The following is a 19,808-nucleotide window of genomic DNA, read 5'->3' as shown; positions in this document are numbered from 1 at the left end:
CAGTCCGATTGGCGTTTCATAGTGCGTTCTTGCCTCTACGCCGTTTACGTCTTCTTGGCGTCAAAACTCTTCCTGGAAATCGACAATGTGTTGCACAGGAACCATTGTCATCGCATTGACTTACAAAGCGCACTGAAACACACGTAAATACTGCACAGGAGATACACCATCACCATCCTTGCGACGGCTACTGAAGACAAAACCACCCAACGCGTCGAAGTTCTAACTTCCAACTGCCACCTGCCTCGCTCGCCTCTCGCCCTCTCCTCTCCCTCTCGGCTCTCGCCGTTTGAAGTTTGAATTGCCGTGGCGTCTTCACATTGCATCAGCCTCTGCAATTACATTTTCTTTTTTGTTGTTGTTGTTGTTGTCTTTCTTCTAGTATTTAGCTTAATTTTTGTTGTTGTTGAGATGTATTTTTTTACATTTCTCTGGTACTTAATATGTTATGATATTCACCTCAGATGAGAATGTGCACGAATTGGAGTTACAGCATTCGCAGACGCGCGCACCTGGATAAACAGCAATAAAAAGAGACCATGCCTGTGCTAAAATAGATCAGAGTAATAGAACAAACAAAATATGGCAAGTGTGAACAAGATGAAATCTCAAAGGGGGAAGCTGGGAAGCTGCCCAACTTGGAGTCTCAGCGACCATTCTGGGAACAAAATGGTACCTGTGAGGCTCCAGCTGGAACTTCTGGAACCATCTGAGACCAGAGTGGTACCACTGATGTCACCAAAGTGGAACCAGCCACCCCACTTGGGAACCCAGCTGGGACCATCCACATTCAACTGGAACCATTCCGGGATCATCAAACATCTAACTGGAACCAGTCCAGATTCAACTGGAACCATTCTGGGACCAGTCCAGATTTTCGCCTGGGAGACATTCGAGGTTTCACACAGGGACGTTGCACGGACGCCGGCTGTGATCGTGATGCATTTATTGGAGAAATGGATGAAAATGGACATGCACTGGAAGTAGCATGCTGTTGTTGTCACCATGCACGAGCCAAGCATGCAGCACTGAGTGAAACAGGTTAGTAACACGAGGAACGCGCTTTATGCATGCTTTGAGCAAGTGATTGCGTTGCGTGAAACTTCTTGATGCATTCGCTTTTAGTGATCCCAAAGACGCATCATAATTGCGACTGCTTCTTCCTCGTCCGGAATTAGACATTCGTTCTTTTCCTTCACTATTGTTTAAGTCGATTCCTAACCAGTTATTTTAACGGTCGCTTATGGTCTTTTTTTTTCTTCTGTCATTGCACTGAAATGTCGGTTATCATCACTTGGTTGCCTGTGACTACATGATAGAATCCCGAAAAGGAGGATAAGCAAGCTGCGCGTTTCCACGTCAGACTTGTGTAACCGTTATCATTTGGCTCTTCGCAGGTTGTTTTGAACTTGAGACGTCATGAGCAAAGCATTTTTAACGTTACAATTGCATTCGGCGCAATAGCACAGAAAGTGGTAGGACTAAAAGCACCCGATATATAATGGCCTTGCAATTTGTGCAGAATATTGCAGTAAAAAAGATTGTTCTTCGCAGGTAACCCATAGCGCAGCTCCACTGGTTCCAAATTTGATGGACACAGCCATGAGTTACCTGGCAGTATTGTGGCAGAGGGTAAGTGAATAGTGTGGGTAATGGTTCCCGCACTCGTAAACTGTGGGGATACGTGTAAAAATGAAATAATCAGCGCGCCCCCTTTTGACGTTGCGGTTTATATTTAGGTATCTTGTGCCACGGAAGTACATACGTACGAACAGTCCAGCAGAAATACAGCAGCAGCCCAATCCCAGTCTATAACTGTGCAGAGGCTCAGAGAGATAGCAGCAAACCAGGTCCTTCCCACAACTCTCCGCAAGCTCGGGATTCGTCGCAAACCCAGCCAGCCAGCCATGTACGAACCTATATTTGCCAACATTGTAGATTGTCGACTAGGTATTTCCAGTGCTTTTGTGACCACGTTGTTCAGTGTGTTGGGTGTGGCTTTCTCCCTTCTTGTGAAACTTGTGGAACAACGTTTGAAACCATCTAAAGATACATACATCATTTGAATTTTTGTATTTAGTTAAGCACACGAGTACAGGATGACATAACATGACAGGATGAGCCAGCCAACACAATGTATAGGTGAGCTACTTGAGCAGGTGGAAAGAACAGATCAAAGTTCGAAGAATAATCTAAAAAAAAGGCTATTTATGCCATAACCCAGAGGGCCACCACATGTGCTCCAAGGTGGTTGTCGATTGCGTTGTAAGCAGCATAGAGGAATTGTTTCAGGAAATGGGTGTGCAGATTGACACCACTTTGGTAAAATCAGATCAGGTTCGGAAGTTGCATTATGAGGAACCTCTGATTTTTTGTAACGTGCCTTAAGTGCAAAATGCGTTAGGGTTCTTTATCTCATTAAACTTTCATTTAGATAATTTTTCTACACGCCATGTGAAGATGACTACGAATTATCTATTTTGCTAAAGTCAAAAAGTGACTTGTCAACTCAGTTCCGTTATATGTACATTCAGTGCAAGGTGTTCTGCAGTTTAGTAATACTCATATTTCATATATGCCTTTTCTCTGCATGATCCTTCGGAGATATTTTGCTCCACTGAAGAAGAGACTTGTGAACTCGATTTTGACTTTCAGTGCAAAGTGTATTGCATCTTGAACTTTTAATATTACTCCTATTTAATATGTTACAATTCATTCTTTGAATGGTCTTTCCATGTGTCATATGAAGATGATAAAGAATTTTACAGTATATTTTTCGAGTATTTTGCGTAGAGTACTATGTAGTATGAACCGTTGATAATAAAGTAACGCTGTGTTTGCAAAGAAAAGCTTCATATTTTCGTTTAGCATTTCCTGCGTTTTATTGGGCAAGGTGTCCTTGAGAACGTGTCACAACCTTTTAGTTAATGAAATACTTTACATAGCGGCATGCAGTGAATGATATTTAGTTCCGTGAGGTTTTTGGAAACTTGTGACATGCGTTTAATTTGTTTTCAGTGGTTCCATTCTTACTCGTTTTTTTTTTGCAACTGAGCTCCACAATTTTTTTTAGTATTGTGATTTTTTTTTATTTTTCCAAAAAGATGCGCGTGTCGAGCTTACTCTGCTTCAGGTACAGCCAAATTGGCATCCGCGAGCGAATAGTTATGATTACTCAATACTGTTAGGACACATTTCTCTGTGGTGTGCTTCTTTTATTAGGAGTTCGTGCAATGTTCTCAGGGACGCCTCACCCCCCCTTCCTGTGTAGATGGCTTCACTGAATAACTTTAAGATAAAGGTTACAAACCTAACAACGCAGTGGGTGGGTATAGGTTATACTTTAACCTCTGTGTAAGAGTTACATGGGCAGCAACGTGGAAAGTGACTACAGGTTATGCTTTAACCTGTGTACAAGGTTATTCAGAGTATAGGTAACATAGTTACCTCTAGAAATAGAGGTAAAAAGTTTGCAAGTTTTTTACTTCTATTTATGGGTTAGTTCACAGCAGTCTGTTAACTTTTCTCCACGTTACAGCTTTCCATAAACTAAAAAAAAACTTTTTATTTCGTGTAGTCTTTGGAACAACTACGACTATGAGCGGCACACACACGTGGAGATAAAACGGCAGGAAGGGGTAGGGAACGGCGGATCAGCATGCGTCCCGGGCAGACTTCAAGGGGAACTTCGCCCAAATTTGCAACAAAAGTTGGCCGGAAATTCATCGCAAAAAATGGGGAACGGCTAACGCTTAGATTTAACACGAATTAGCAACGGCAGCAGCTGAGGGGAGGTGTACACAGTCGTTGTTTCACTGCTGACAAATAGCGACGAAAAAATTGCCACGGCGCGGCGCCAGCTGTGCTCCCATTGCCGCTCCGTTAAAATTCGCTCCTGAGACCACTCGTCGTATGATGAAGGTAAAATTTTGGTTCTCGGCTCAGAAAAATGTTTTCTTTCTGACGAAAACGAGAAAAAATAATTTCATAGTCGCTTTAAGGCGCACTGTGTCTTAATAGCTGCCGCTGTAAAGCAGAGTCTGCATAAGCACTGCTAGGATTTGATGACAGAGGAGTACCGTACCTCGCCCAGAAAGTTACGGACCGACAATGATTCGATAGGTATCACCTCCACGTAAAAAAAGCTTCTATTTGACATTTTTATGGTCTCCTACAACGAGACTCAGCTATGTTATTTCTTTCACGCTTGCTTTGTATCTGTTGGATTGAACCTTTGTGTGTCGAGCGCAAATCTCGTTAGTTTCTTTCGGTTTCGAGTGGACAAAATAAAATGATCCTGACAGCGCGTGGCAAGGGAAGGTGAAGTTACCTTGCGTGCGTGCTCAGCACCTTTTGTGTTTTTTTCTGCCAGACGAACGACGAAGATAGGTGGTTGTCTCTTGTCTTGATCTCCTCGGGGGTTAACTAAACCGTCACGCATCACCCACTGTGCCGTCAAGACCCCTCCAAAGGTCAACGAAGGTTATGGGCCCAGAAGGTCTCTAGTTGCCCAGAAGGTTTCAAGCCGCAAACTGCATCGAACACTACTAAGGCAAGTCACGAGGAGAAGCAGTCAAGATGGCGCAAGGAACACCCGGAACGTTGAATCACCTGGAGAAGCTCGAGGGTAACAAATACCCGACCTGGCGATTCAAAGTCATGGTTCTTCTCAAGACAAAGGGCTTTTGGTCTACACTTGAAAGCGACCCTCCCGTTGACGCAACCGAACGACAGCAATGGGACAAGAACGACATGGAGGCAACCAACATAATTGTCCAGACATTGCCCAGCGCCCAAACGAGCTACGTGATCAACCAGACGTCTGCAAAGGACATCTGGAAGAAATTGGAACAAGTCAACAGGGTGGCGCATATTGGAAAAGAGGATCGTGTTGAAACGAGAGCTGAATGGTATCCACTGGTCGAGAGAAGAGAGCGCAGCGCAGTACATGCACCGAGTCGAATCCATGTGCGTACAGCTTCGAGGCTTAGGCGAACACTTGGATGATGCAGAAGTGTCCGCTATTGCAATCCAAGGTCTACCCCCGTCGTATTATGGAGTGGCTAGAGGGTTTGATATTTGCGCCTTGGCAGATGTCACCCTCGAAAAAGTTAAATACGCCATTATCCAAGAAGAACGGCGTCAGAAAAAACAACCTGCCGAAGCTGAAGCTGCTTTTAGAGCGGGGAACGAATTGCCAAGGCACCAGCAACAAGCGAAGGATTCGAGGGCTTTAGAATGCTACAACTGCGGGAAGCCCGGTCACTTCGCTCGAAACTGCAGGTACCGTCACAAGGGTCGCCGCAGAAAGCCCTCACAGCAGCAATATCGCAGTGATGGTATTGGCTCAAACCACGGTTCAAGGCAAGGAGCGAGAATAGTGAAGGCGTCGAGACAGCATGGAGATAGCTACCCGCAGGAACGCGAATTTGCTCTTGGAGCAAAGCAATAAGATAATCCCTCTCAAGACTGGACTATAGACTCAGGCGCCACAAGCCACATGACTGGTTGCTTGGACGTTCTCATGAGTTTTACAGACGAGAGCTACAAGCAGGTGACCTTAGCCGATGTGAAAACGATTGACGCAGCAGGCTCAGGCACGGTCACTTTTCGACTCCAGGACAGCGTTGTAAACAACAAGCTTACAGCCAAAGATGTACTGTACGTGCCCGAAATCGCAGACAATCTGATTTCAGTGTCGATGCTCACCGACCGCGGAATGACGGTCACGTTCAACGGGGACAGTTGTAATGTGTTCCAGGATGAATCTTTTGTTTTCTCTGGTGTAAAGATCGACGGCATCTACAAAATGCAGGCAGAAGTCATACCAGCTCGTGAGCGAGCTGACCATGCCAAAATACCTGGCGCATCTGAACTCTGGCACCGTCGCATGGGCCATCTGAATATGCACACGCTCATCAAGATGTCGACTGCGAAAATCGTCGCCGCACTACCGCCTCTAGCAGGCTCACACAAAGTCTGCACGAACTGCTTCACAGGGAAGCATAACCGGGGCCCTTTCATAGCACGAAAAGGAAATGCTACGGAAGAAGTATTCGACTTGGTCCACGTGGACCTATGCGGCCATTTCCCCGTGAATTCTATCGGTGGAAGCAAGTATCGTTTAGTCATCGTGGACGACTACAGCAGACGACTAACCGTCCACTTCTTAAAGTATAAGAATGACGCAGCCGCCGCGTTAGAAGACTACATCCGTGCAGCGGAAACACAAACAGCCCACCGTGTTAAGAGGATTCGAACAGATATGGTGGGGAGTTTATTAACACTCGCTTGGACCAATTCCTCCGAGGAAAATGAATTTTGCACGAAAAGACTGTCCCATACTCGCCGGCTCAAAATAGGATTGCGGAACGTGCGAACCGCACACTTGTAGAGACGGCCAGAACACCCCTGCATGAAGCTCAGCTTCCTTCTGTCTTTTGGGCGGAAGCCGTAAACATGCTGCCTATGTCAGAAATCGTTGCAGCAAACGCATCCTTAACGGAAATGTCCCAGAAGAGGCTTATACAGGCAGATATCAATCTGTGCGGTATTTCAAGGTTTTCGGATGCCTCGCATACGTATGGATACCTGAAAAGCAACGAACCAAGCTGGACAGGAAAAGCAGACCAGCCATTTTGGTGGGTTACTGCCACGATAAAAAGGCCTACCGTCTCTACGACCCAACAAAAGGTGAATTGTTCGCAAGCAGAGACGTCAAGTTCATCGAAGAGCAACGCGGGTCAACCCTCCTGGATGCAGGCTCGTACATACCTGAACGGTTAGACGACCTTCGTTATGACTCCCAGCGCCTCAGCGCAATGACAGAGGAGCAAGAAACTGTTGCCGTCCCAATCATCGGAGAGACTGCCAGTGCAGAGCACGTAGACACAAGCCAAGATTCCGCGGAGATCGAAGACAGCGTTGATAGACATGATGACCATACTTCAGAGGGAGATGGACAGGATCAGACTACTGACACCGATGAGACTTCTCCAAGCCCCCCGTTACGATGATCTTCCCGGATAAGTAGACTACCTAATCGTCTACAAGTTGACCCAAGAAAGGTCACTTACTGTGAAATGGTGACGGAGGAGCAAAGCGACCCACAATCCTATGACGAAGCCATGCGCTCACCACAAAAGGAACAGTGGATCGAAGCCATGGAACAGGAACTTTCTTCTCTCTATCACATGAACACATGGACACTACTCACAAGGAAACCGGACATGAAAGTCGTCAAGTCAAAATGGGTATTTCGCATCAAGAGGGACGCATTAGGTCAGATAGACAAGTACAAGGCACGTCTTGTGGCCGTGGGAGCTTCGCAAAAAGAAGGCGTGGACTACTTTGAAACTTTTTCCCCGGTAGTTAAGCTCACCAGTCTACGAACACTTCTCGCTATCGGATTGGAGGAAGATATGGTAATGCGTCAACTGGACGTCAAAACGGCATACCTACATTGAACGCTCGAAGAAACGGTTTACATGGAACCGCCTTTGGGATACCCTGCGTCAGACGGCAAAGTTTGTCTCTTGAAAAAGGCACTCTACGGATTGAAGCAATCGGGTAGAACATGGTACCTGACGCTTGACAATATCCTGAGGAGACAGGGCTACACAAGACTCGAAGCCGACAGATGTGTCTATGTACTATCCAAAGGACGACATGAAAGAGTGATTCTTAGTGTGTATGTCGATGACATGCTTATGATGGCTACCTCCCAGACTCTCCTACAGACCTCAATTAGGAACCTAGCAAGAGAAGTGGAACTGAAGGGCCTGGGAGAGCCCACTTACATCTTAGGGATTGAAGTACAGCATGATAAAGAGCGGAGGACGCTGACCATTAGCCAGACAAAGTACATCGACGAGATTTTAAAACGTTTTAATATCGAAGACTGTAAGCCAGTCAAAACGCCAATGGATGCCCGAATGTCCGAAGAATGAAAACGCAGAACCTGAAGTTGTCGAGACTAGCCCCAATGTTCCGTTCCAGACTCTCGTAGGCAGCTTGATGTACTTGGTTCAAGGTACCCGACCGGACATTGCATTTGCCACCAGCTACTTGAGCCAGTTTAATGCAAGCCACACGCAAAACCACTGGCGAGTGGCCAAACGAATACTTCGTTACCTAAAGGGAACCCGTGACGTAGGAATAACTTACGCTGCGTGTCAGGAGCCAATTTCAGGGTACACAGACGCGAGCTTCAACGAAAACGGCACAGGAAGATCCAGAAGCGCCTATGTCTATACCTTGTCACGGGGAGCGGTGAGCTGGCGGTCCACAAGGCAACAGCTCGTCGCTCTCTCAACTTGCGAGGCTGAATACATCGCTCTTGTGGAGGCCCTCAGGGAAGGCAAATGGTTCAAAACCTTCATGGCGGAACTTGGACTCAACAGTTACGGAACAGACGTATTAGAAGTGCGATGCGACAACCAGTCAGCGATAAAAATAGCTGAGAATCCGACGTTTCACCAACGGACTAAACACTTCGAACTTAAGTACCTGTTCGCGAGGAATGAAGTCGAAACAGGGCATTTACATATACACCCTTATATCCCCTTTACATGCCCACTTGTACCTCTGCCTCGCTGAGGCTTTACCATATCTTACCCGAACATACACACACTCTTACACACAACTTTTTCCAGTTTGACACTCCTAATGCTAACGCATTAAAATGCATTTGATGCTGAGCGACGGCGGTTGCCTTCGAGTTCTTTTTTACTGTTCAAAGGCGTATGGATACCATAGTAAGGATGAGGAGCACAGGGTCACTCTAGTTCCAATTTTATGTACCGGGCTGAAGCGGTCACATACTGTAAGGTTAAATGGTGTATCGCCAGCCGTTACCACTTGGGCAATTTATTACGTGAATAACCCGTTACCTAGCAACCGAGGCACTATCTGACCAATATCGTGGTTTCGAAACCTTGCCATTTCATCCACGAAATACACGAGCGTAGAGGGCCACCCGAAATACATCTTGTTTGGTTGCTGAGGCATCGGAAAGCACAACAATGCAAAATACTGCCTGCACAGCTCACTGAAACAACATACATAAGGGTTGTATTCATTGCCGTTATCGGTACACGTAAGGCCTCATTGCTCCATTTGCGCACAGAGGAGCTCACCGCATGAATTCCCACTGACCTTTTTGCGTAATTCGGTGTCGCTGCACTCAAAAACCTATCTTAGGGACGAGACGCGTCTAAGAAACACTGATAAATAGTCGAAATCCCTTTGTTTCCAAAACCGTTGAGCGCCAACGCAAGACGGCGCCATTTTGTAGAAGGCCAGAGTGGTCAGGTGTGTATTACGTTGGCTATGACTTGTCACCAAAAGTATTGCGCCTTTGTTGTCTTCTGTGTTTGTTTAGATGTTTATGCCTGCAGCTAGCAATAAAAAAGGCGCATTAAAAAGGCGCAATAAAAAAAAGACGCAATTGAAAATCTGGAGGATATGCTCTTATCCTTAGAAATATGATGCATTATCAAGTATACCAGAAACCATGCAATATAAATACGGTATTCACGACTTCCTAAATATATTTCCTGTAGTTCAGACTATGCCTGCATGCATATACTGTCCCAAGAAAAAAAAAACATGCTTTTGCATACAGTTCGTAGCCCTAGTTGTATGTGATCAACATTAGCAGCAACACAAATTTGCATCCTCTCGTGCTGTACTCCTCTCACGTAAACAAGCTCAGCGTACGCCATCGCTTGCGTATGAACATCAACCTGAATTTTGCATCACCAATGACTTCTATTCACGGAGGTTGAACTCACTATGCACACGATGCGAGTGCATATATCAGGGGAGGGTCAGTCAATGTATCTAGCCGGTCATAGAAAAGTGCGATGCTCTTACATCCCAGGCATTAGTTGTTCTTCCGTAACCACTGCCTCCACTCGCCGCAACGGCGCCTCCCAGAAGGCAGAGGAAGAGGAAAAGAACGTGGAGAGCTCGAAGCATATTGGACGCCGTCTTCAGATGAAATTGATTAGACGCAGCAAGTGCAAGAGTGTTTACAGAGCAGAGCACTGCCTACTATACATTCGGCTTCCCTGGTTGACTCACGGCTACGTAACAGTCTGCCCTAGCTACATAAGTAAAACATTGACCGCTCTGATTGCCAAAGTCACGACAAACTGCAAGAAAGCGATTTGATTGTGTTGGACATGTTCCAAATTAACGTGGATCAAGGTTGCTTGTCGTGTAATAAGCTCCAGTAATTACGCCAACGTTGCTTGCCTGCGCACTGCAGACGATGACCCAATGATGGCGAAACAGCTGCTCTTACCGCAATGCACCTTTACGTTAAGGCTAACAAGGTGCGGAATTCGTGTTTTTTTTTTCATTCGCACAAGCATCTGTTGCAGGGGTGCTCGGAGTTAAAATAAACAAATAAAAGTTATCATTAAAATTAAAGTAGTTTTTACAAAAGTCACTATATGTGGCAGCGCACGCGACACTTTCCGCCTTCTAGAGGGAGAAACCCCTTCTGCTTTGTCTTGTACGGACAGTGAGCGCTGCAAGAGCAATGTGCTTTTTAGGTACAGGACCAATTGTTTCAAATGCGACAGCATTTTTTAAAGCGTTTCTGCGCCTTGGTGAAGCGTGGGTCACTGGAGGGGGTCGTTTCATTCTCGCGATACGCTACCTCTGTTCCTTCGTTTCGTTATCGCGGCACTGGTTCAATGGGAAGATTTTGAAGGCTTAGAAGAGCTTTAACAGATCAGAAGGTGTTTACGATAACCGTTCCGAAAATGTGGTAATTCAGGCGCCTAAATTCATTTGAACTGGCTGGCATCACGTTGCTGATCTTGAACATGGAAGATTTCCACTTGCCTTTTCGTAAAGCGCGTCCAATGTGCAAAGCTCCCTAATATGTCCTTCTGTGTTATTGCGTGTTAGCACCAGACCGTGAGTTGACAGCGGCATACGGATGTGGTCAGATGGAGAGAGGAAAGCAGGAAGGAGTGTGGCACAGGTGGTTGGAGCGGGCCCTGGGATGATTTCAGGGGGAACCATGCCGATATTCGTCCGAAAATTTTGCCCCCCCCCCTCCCCAATCTAGGGTAAAGCATATAGACCCTCGATGGTGGGATTCGAACACACCACCTCATAATCTTACGTTATCACCAACCAGCGGACGATCCTACCCACTCGACCATGTCGCTAGCCCCTCACGCTGCCTCACGTGCCACAACGCCTCTCGCGTGATGTCGGTCACGGCAGCCGGCAACACGAAGGCCGCGAAAAGCCGCGGAGTTACAGCCTAGACGGGAGTAACAGATGTGCGCAAAATTGTTTTGTTCTTCGCTATGGAACTTCGTCTTTGCCTGAAATGTGAGTTGCCTCTGCGCAAATTTCTAGAGAACGAGAAGTGGAAACACGTTCCGGAAAGGGTAACAGAGCGTTTAAACCTCGCGATTTGCATCTGCGCAACCTTCGTTCATATTAAGTGGAGGAAAAAATACTGTGTCCAATAAGTGGTACATATGACTGCACTGACACTGTCATACTGACATCTAATACTTGCTGCTGTTATGGTCTACGTATTTAAAGGGATTGTGACATTCTGATAGACATGATTTATTACACGTGCACACGATGTACTACATGTCACAGTATTGAGGAAAAAAGAATTGTAATGTGTGTAGTCTGTGATTTATACAACGCCGTACGAACTAATTTGTGTAATTTTCAACGAGTTACACTTGCACTTGGTGTCATTCGTGTGCTGTGACACGGGACCTTTCGTGACACTTCGCAGAAAGTGCACTAAGGATAGTGTGAGCTTCCCAAACTCCCTTCACTTCTCTTTGGCGGACAGAGTGCGTAGCTTCGACGGCATACTTTGTGGCACAGGTAAAAATGTTGAGAAAAAAAGGGGCCCCCACACCACAATATTTTTAAACAAGTACTTTTGACAGCGTGTTTATTTGCTTTTAGTATACAGTTATCAGTCTGTGAACACATGTTTGAGGCACATGTTTCAGGCGAAATTTGCAGAAAGCGTTTCTAAGCAAAAAAAAGAAAAACATTATCAGGAAGGTATTGTGGCGCGCATCGAAAAATTTTGAGGCACTTTAATATTGCCTATCGTAATTGACATCATACTGCTACTCGTGACACTTAAGCCATGTAGCAACAACGTAGTGAACGTGACATTCACTTGGGAGTGCACTTCACGCCCATGTGGCACTAATTAGCCTGTGTTAGAATTGGGTGTGTTAGAATTATTTCGGAATAAACTTCCGCATCACGCTCCACTCGAGAGGTGCGAAAGCCTCAGTTATTCCCATTGGTTCCCGAAAGCATGTGACCTCTCCTGTGGCTGCCTCACTTGCTTGTGGGGATATCACAGCCCGATGAGTTTGGGTGTTCGACGTACAGATTTTTTACGCGTGCGACTTCCTTTGCTGTAGAACTTCGAATGCAGCTTCACGTCGGCATCTGCCTTTGGATTTATGCAGTGTAACTTGGTACAAAATGTCAGAACACCTCTCGCGCACAGGCGTGAAGAAGCTAAACCGAAATTTTACTTACTTAAATTAATTTTTAAGGTTTGCCCGCGTATGCCACGTGCACAAGTAATCCGAAAGCCGTTCGGGATACAGAGCTAGAGTACACATTTCCAAAGATTTCTTCTTAGAGATACATCTTCCATGTATATCCTGTGGAACACGCTTGCCGGAAAATACTTCTAAGGAGCTATGCTGGGTTTGAAACTGCAGCCTTGCAGTGCTTTCTTGTTTAATAATTTGATGTATACCGTCGCCTGTAACGGTCCCTTTGATAAGATAACAGCATGTTAAGCAAATAAGCGAACACCGTTGATATATGTTTCCTTATGACGTGCACGTCCTTTCTAATATATGTTCTGAATGATACCACACTGATGAGAATTGCAGTACACTGAAGGTTGACTAAACTTTATTAAAGCGAACGCGGCGAAACACGAAAGACGGTAGTATCATATATGTATCTTGGTAGAGCGTAGCTTGCTACGCTGCGGACGAACCCGATTCGACTGATGGATCCCTGACGATAGTCTTTTATCTTTGCGCTCAAAATTATTTGTCGGTTCGCTGTGTTAGCGTCTCGGATACAGGTGCCACTTTCCGAACTACGCATCTTCAGGTATGTCTCCACCTGAAAGTCCAACAGAACGCTCAAGAATCGAAATACATCTGGATGTGGACTGTAGAAGCACCCATTGATGCGACTGTGGAACGACTCACAGGCGTTGGTGGTAGTCTGCATGTTGTCAGTCATCTCAGCCCACATTTCCGGAGGAAAGCGAGAGCCGTCTTTGATGTACTCATCTACAAGATAGTCCATAAATAGTCGGAGCTTTTCTTCCCGCGGAGCTTCCGAGCACATATCAAACACAAAACAGTCTGCAACTTCTGATGGTGGAAGGTATGGCAAACCATACACCTGTTTAAGCCATAAACCCACTTCGGAATTCTCACGCTTGAAAGACGGTGACAGAGCCAGTTTCTGTATTTTGCGCCACCATGCCTGACCTAGGTGAAATCGGCATCCTATAATGTTAGCATTTGGCCAGGAGAGTCTTACGGCATTGTGAATGGCTGTCTCAAAGTCGACAACAACTGTTGTTGGTTCAAAAGTTTTGCCCGCCTCCGCTGCCGCCTGCTTGACCAACTGCATCACTTTCAAGTAGCATGTCTCTTCTTTCGATGGCAGCAAGCTGAACACAAGCGGGACGTAAATACAATTCCGGAGGCCATGGATTGTGAAGAGTTGTTTGGAGTACTTCGTGCACGATCTGAATGTTTCGTCCATGATAATCTTATCCAGGGTGCAAAGAAACGAAATATTTGATGCGCATGAAAGGACAGCCACTCCCATGCTGCTGTCGTTCGCCAGTACGAAGCTTCTCCCCTGTTTGTTGTTGTTAAAGATGCAGACGATGACTAAATTTTGTGTACGTCTTCTCTGGACTTTGGCAGACGAGGGAGAATACGTCGCCGCGCACGGTATGCCGCTTCTCGAAGTAATTTCATGTCAGTGTGATCGAGAGTTGCTTCATGTGTTTCTGCCTTTCGTATCTCGGCGCAGATTAGTCGCGACAGTTTTTCTGTGCAGTTAGCCGCAGCTTTTTGTTTCACTGCAGCTCGTACCACTTGCCTGTCTAACTTGTGGCGCGATGCCTCGTGGTTGTGGGGGAGACGCTGTAGGTGATCTTGTACCATGGCTTCTTGACAGCTGGTGGAAAAGCCAGCACTACAAGCTTTCACAGTGCATCGCCATCTTACAGATTTATCTTTCCATGTGTAGCCACGGCGAAACTTAAATCCACTACATAGAACAATATATATCCTTGGATTTGTCGCTACCGCACTTAACCAAACCCATGGTGATAATAAGTGAAACCAGCGCGAATGCGTCCAAGTGCACGAGCAAGAGGGCACGCGCATTTTGCGCCAATGCATTACGCCCGCTGTATTGCGATAATAGACTGAATCGCATAGCTCATTCCTAATTTGAGTATTAACTCTCGCCCAAATAAAGCCTCTTCCTTTTTGCGCAGATCCACGGTGGTATTTTCCGCAGATGCATGACCCGAGCGCGTGCTCATGCAGACTGCAATGACATTTTGCGCAGATACAATTCCACCGCCTAGACCAGCGTTTCCCAAACTGTGGGCCCCGACCACCGTGGGGGTCATGACAGATTGAGAAGCCGGCCGCGAATAGGCTCAGAAACTATAAAGAATAGATTACCATAGACGATGCTTTGCCCACTGTTCTGCGTCCCAACAAGCTTGTTGTAGTGGGCCACAAGGTCTACAAAGCACGCTCACTTTGGTGGATAGGAATGGTCATCCCTGCCTTCCACGCCGAACTAAATCTTCCTTAATCTGACGAACTGAATACTAGTCATTTTAAACGCAACGAAGTGTTTAGAACTTGTTCCCCATGTGCATAGGCACTTCTGTGACGGATTGCCTCCAAAACCCTCGCGATGCAAGAGCTCTCGACTTAACTCTTCCAATTACGGTCGTCAACTGCCTTAAAGGAATAGCGACCACCAAAAGGGAGGGACAAAGCGCAGTATAGTTGACAAGAAAAAAAACATCCACTCCCACACGGGCGAGAGCTTGACCACATCCGCGAACGCCCCGGGCTTGTTGTACTTGCGCTTGCCAATGCTGTTCGGAAAACATATTTGTTGGAACGCGGGAAGCCGTCGAAAGTTCGAGGAGAAGTCACCCCTGCATCGTGTGCTGTCCTTGTCCTTTTGTTCTCGACGCTCCCATCCTTTTTTAGCCCTAGGTGTAAAATGATATGTTTTTAACGGAGCCAACGACTTCTGCGTTCGTGTTTGTACCTTTCGACGGACCTGACCAAGGAGAGACGACGGGGCCCGGCTGCATCTGGTGCTGCGCTCTGCCTACGTCTGTTTTATCGCTCATCACCGTGTCAGGTTTCTACACTTCAAATCGTGCACAGGTTCACTGACGCCTTCGTTAGAAGTCAATATTTTCGGTTGCTTTTTCGGCAGCGCGGGGCCCGATTCGGCCAAATCGGTCAAATCGGCCTAAGGGCAGCCCTGTTGGTAAGCTTTCCTTGACTAGCTGAATTTCGGTAATTAGATTAAACTTCTTGCTAACATAGCCTGGAATACATAGATAGTGCCAAAGATACGTACATATGCAAAAGCAATATGTCAAAAGTGAAGACAAAAAGAAAACAAAACAACAAGGCAATTAAATTACACGAAAAAGACGGCAACACAATCTGAGAAAGAAATCCGACAAGACAATGATGAACTTGCACAGGACACTAGATTACAATCTCTGTATCCCCTTAAATGGTGCATTTTTTAACTTTAAGAGATTGTCTTCATAACCGATGTGATTATGTGACTATGTGCTTTGTCCTTGCTTCAGTTATAATAACATAACCAGTCGGCTATCTATCGAAATGCATCGTATACTTGCTCTGTTTTAATATCACTATTCACATTGGCCTTGCAATGACTGCTCTATGTGTCACATTTTGTCGCTATCCCAAGCAGCTCAGGTTGTTGGACAATGCAGAATTCCAGTAGCTTTTAGTTATGCCTTAGTTGCTTAAGGTAAAGTGTGAACCACCATTGGTACAAAACAATCACTGCAAAATATATCTGTACTAATCTACAAATGTAGCACTTCAAGGGTAAGACGAAAGTGTGGCATGCAAAAAGGTGCGCAACACACCAAAAACAGCAGGTAATTGGTCTAACGCAGGCATGCGTGCGAGCTCTTTCTTCGCATTACAGCCACTTCCTGACAGCGTCCCGCTGCACAGTTCTTCATGGCTGAACACGGCTCGCATCAGCGCACGGGCATACCTGACAAAGAAATTGTCATGAGCAACTTTATGGCACTATAAACCAGTGGGAAGAATTTGAGCGATAGGATGCATACGTACTTTTTTGGACATTTCGCAGCTGTAGCTGCTGCGGTGAAGGATTACCTCGTCCACCAGGACGCCGAGATCTATGTCGACCTGCACGGGAAAGCTGAATGTACACCATATGTGATAAAGTTCCACGAAAAACGAACTCAAACTGCCATGTGGACATGCAGCAAAATATTGCCTGTTGGTGAGACAAAAGCAAGAACATGTACCATGAGTGCATTGGAACTGCATACCTTTCGGGAGCTAACAACAACACTAGAGTGCTGTTGAGTTGCTGGCCCTATCACCTCGCTGATTTGTTGCACCATGCTTGTCATACCTGTGCAGCAAATGACTTACTCTTAATAAAGCATCCACTAAAGCACCCTGTATGACACTTCTTTTTACAGTTTTCAATCAAGTAAAGGCTGTTTGCTCACACAACAGGAAATTATCGGGGTTGCCTGGGATTGTAAGTAACGAAAAGAAGGCAGTGTGATCGGTTCAGGAACAAGATCCAGATGCAAAATGTGCGACGGGGGTAATCAATGAGGCTCCATTGAGCTGTAGAAAAAAATATATTGGGCAGTTGCCTAAACACACATCTAAGGGAGCACCGCAACTACAAAAATAGTACACAAGGGAATCTGTTGTTGCGTTCCAGAGATTGACGGTGCGATGGAATGTATAGCAGAACGACAGGAAAGAAGCATTACAAAAAGCAAGGGGGGAGAGAGAGATTTGGGGAGCCCTGTTGATGTGGTGACACATGTGTTAGTACAGAGAGTATGATACTATCGGTGAGGGAAAGGGAGTTCCTGCTGCAGTGATAAATATGTATTTCACAGTCAATTGAATTGCTGAAAGTTAGAGCTCTATGTTGTGCGGTCTGTGTTCGTCTTTTTAGCACTTTCATCATAACGGACATACTCTTCGGAACATCCCTAAGATGATTGAGTTTCGTTCATGCCACATACCACACTTTCGTTTCGCCTTGGCTACTTTCTTTTTGAGATGATGAACCTCGTTTTCTAGTTCCTCAATTTGCCCTTTGTGTGCTTCACATGATGAACATGGACCGTCATACTAAACAAAAAGAACAGGTGCAGCGATGAGGACAAAGGAACGACATGTGAACAAATGCAACCAAGATTTAAAATTACACATGTGTGAGTCGTGCAAGAGAGATTCACACACATACACACACAAAAAGGAGACTTTTGAAAGACTGGTCGAGCTCATAATATTTTCGTACAGCCCATCGAGAGGCTTCATTGCCCTCACGAAGCGAGAGCGCTTCGTCTCCATGCTAACGGCAGGACCTGTAACGATACAAGTATTTTGCAATGCTGTTATTCACGAAAACTGTACGCTGATATTTTATTCCAAAAGAACGACAAATACCAGCGCTGTAAGCTAGAACGTTACACGAACAGACCAGTGTATTCACACTGTTACTTGCAATCATTGCTTACATGTGAATTGCAACGCCTTTAGCCTATTAGCCAGAACATGGTTTTTGTTAAAGTGCTCTTCACCCACAGGGTCATACAGAAAAATGCAAAACGAAGCAACTGTAATTGCTTATGAAAGCAATAGCGAAACAGTTAACACATAGCCAACTTGAGTGCAGCTACCACGTGGTTTTCAAGGGCACTGTGAAAAGTGCTAGGAAATTCTAAGTGGTTCTGTAGTCTACTGAAGCAAGTGAGTGTGCACAGGGCATAATTCATACCGTAAACATATGTCCAAATCACTTACCGATATCGAGGAAAATTGCCTTTGACGGTGATGCTTCCTCGTCCCGCTTAGCAAAAATCCTTTTGTTTCGGGCTTCATCGGCGTAATTTTTGTCCCTCATAAGTTTCAATCCGTCGTCCACATCGACAATTTTGCTGACTTCGTGGACGTCAAACTGACAGGTCCCTGACCACTTGACAAGAACGTACATTGTCACATGTCTGCACAGCAAGCATGCAAGGAATACAGCCCGTATGCACATTCATACATGCCGCCATTACCTAAAACAGAAGGCGCGACTGTAGCGCCACGCACGCTACAATTTTATTATATCACCAAAAATCACTTATCATTGAGTCCCAATACTTCTCAAAGAAACACAAACAAACTAAGAAAGTTGCATTTGTTGAACGTGTAGCCAACATACATCCGGTGTGATCTACCTGGATACCAAATACATATGGTGTTCTATGCTTTCGTCAAGCACTGATATGGCTGTTGTTTCGCATTGTCCCTGCTTGTACCTTGACGTGATATAATTAAATAAGTGAAATAATACAAACACTACATAGCTAGCTGCTTCCGAAACTGTCGGCATATCGCTAGCCTGTTCCTGTCATTGTCTTGTCATCATCACTTTCATCAACTGTTTCATTAAGCCGTTGTTTCGGCGTGCGTTACGTTTAGTTGTGGCTTATTTTCGATTTATTCTGTTCGTCGCTTCGTATGTGGTCGTGCAGTATACACATTCATAGACTCATATAACGGGGTGGACCGAACGCAAAGAATACCGCCACAAAAGTGGTATTTTAGGCATCTCGCCGACCCGGACACGCCGATGCCCGGGTAGCCGACCCGCACACGCCGATGCTAGTCTTTTTTCTTTGTCGGTCGTGTCATTATGCGTCTTAATGTTGAAATGCCGTTCATAATGAATCTGTATTCTAATGTACTGTGTTCGAACATGTACAAATAAAACGGGAAAGCTGTGCAGATATGTCACCATTGGGCCACGATTCTTTCCGTGTCTAAGAAAAATTCCGTAAGTGGAACCTTCACCAAGCTTACCCCCCCCCCAATTGAAAGCTCGGCACCCCCCCCCCCCCAGCGATGAATTTCTGGGGAAATGACTGACTGTATATCAACTGGAAACACCAAGTTTGCTTTCCTTGAAGTAATTCGAAGCGTGTACGCCATCTTGTCTACCCAATTAACTACCTAATAACTGCACTGTAATCATGCTCGATATCAACTGGAAAGATCAAGTTTGCCTTCCTGGAAGTAATCTCAGGCGTCTACGCCATCTTATTTATCCAATTAACTCTCCAATTATTGTGCTGGTAATCATGCTGGATATCAACTGGAAAGACAAAGTTTTCGTTCCTGGAAGTAATTTCATGCATGCGAATTTCGTTTGTCAGTCCAAACTTCGAAGTGTGTTGTCATCCTATTAAACAAAGGAATGAACTCACAAGACATGTCACGCCAATATTATTTTAACTTGCTTCCCTCACTAGAAGTGCAATTCCACGTGCTCGAGATTAAACTGTCACAACAATCACATGATGAGACGTGGCTAGAGGTTTGTGCGTACTGCAGAAAAAAACCACAACATCTCGCAGTGGAGGTAGCCGCAATGGG

At 45.6% G+C, this 19,808-nt stretch overlaps 1 protein-coding gene across 1 annotated transcript in view; it reads right to left on the bottom strand.

Moving 5' to 3' along the window:
* The window catches only part of LOC135378867 (uncharacterized), a 48,197-nt gene extending 38,099 nt beyond the window's left edge, over window positions 1-10,098 (bottom strand). The window contains exon 1 of the mRNA XM_064612017.1: window positions 9,877-10,098. Within this exon, the coding sequence (XP_064468087.1) occupies window positions 9,877-9,981 (105 nt within the window). The 5' untranslated portion in view covers window positions 9,982-10,098. The remainder of the gene's footprint in view (window positions 1-9,876) is intronic.
* Between the last annotated feature and the right edge of the window lie 9,710 nt (window positions 10,099-19,808).

This window comes from Ornithodoros turicata, chromosome 1, assembly GCF_037126465.1.
Source record: "Ornithodoros turicata isolate Travis chromosome 1, ASM3712646v1, whole genome shotgun sequence".
NCBI classification, from domain to species: domain Eukaryota; kingdom Metazoa; phylum Arthropoda; class Arachnida; order Ixodida; family Argasidae; genus Ornithodoros; species Ornithodoros turicata.
Note: the sequence above shows the minus strand (reverse complement) of the source record. Positions and strands in the feature narration are given on the sequence as shown.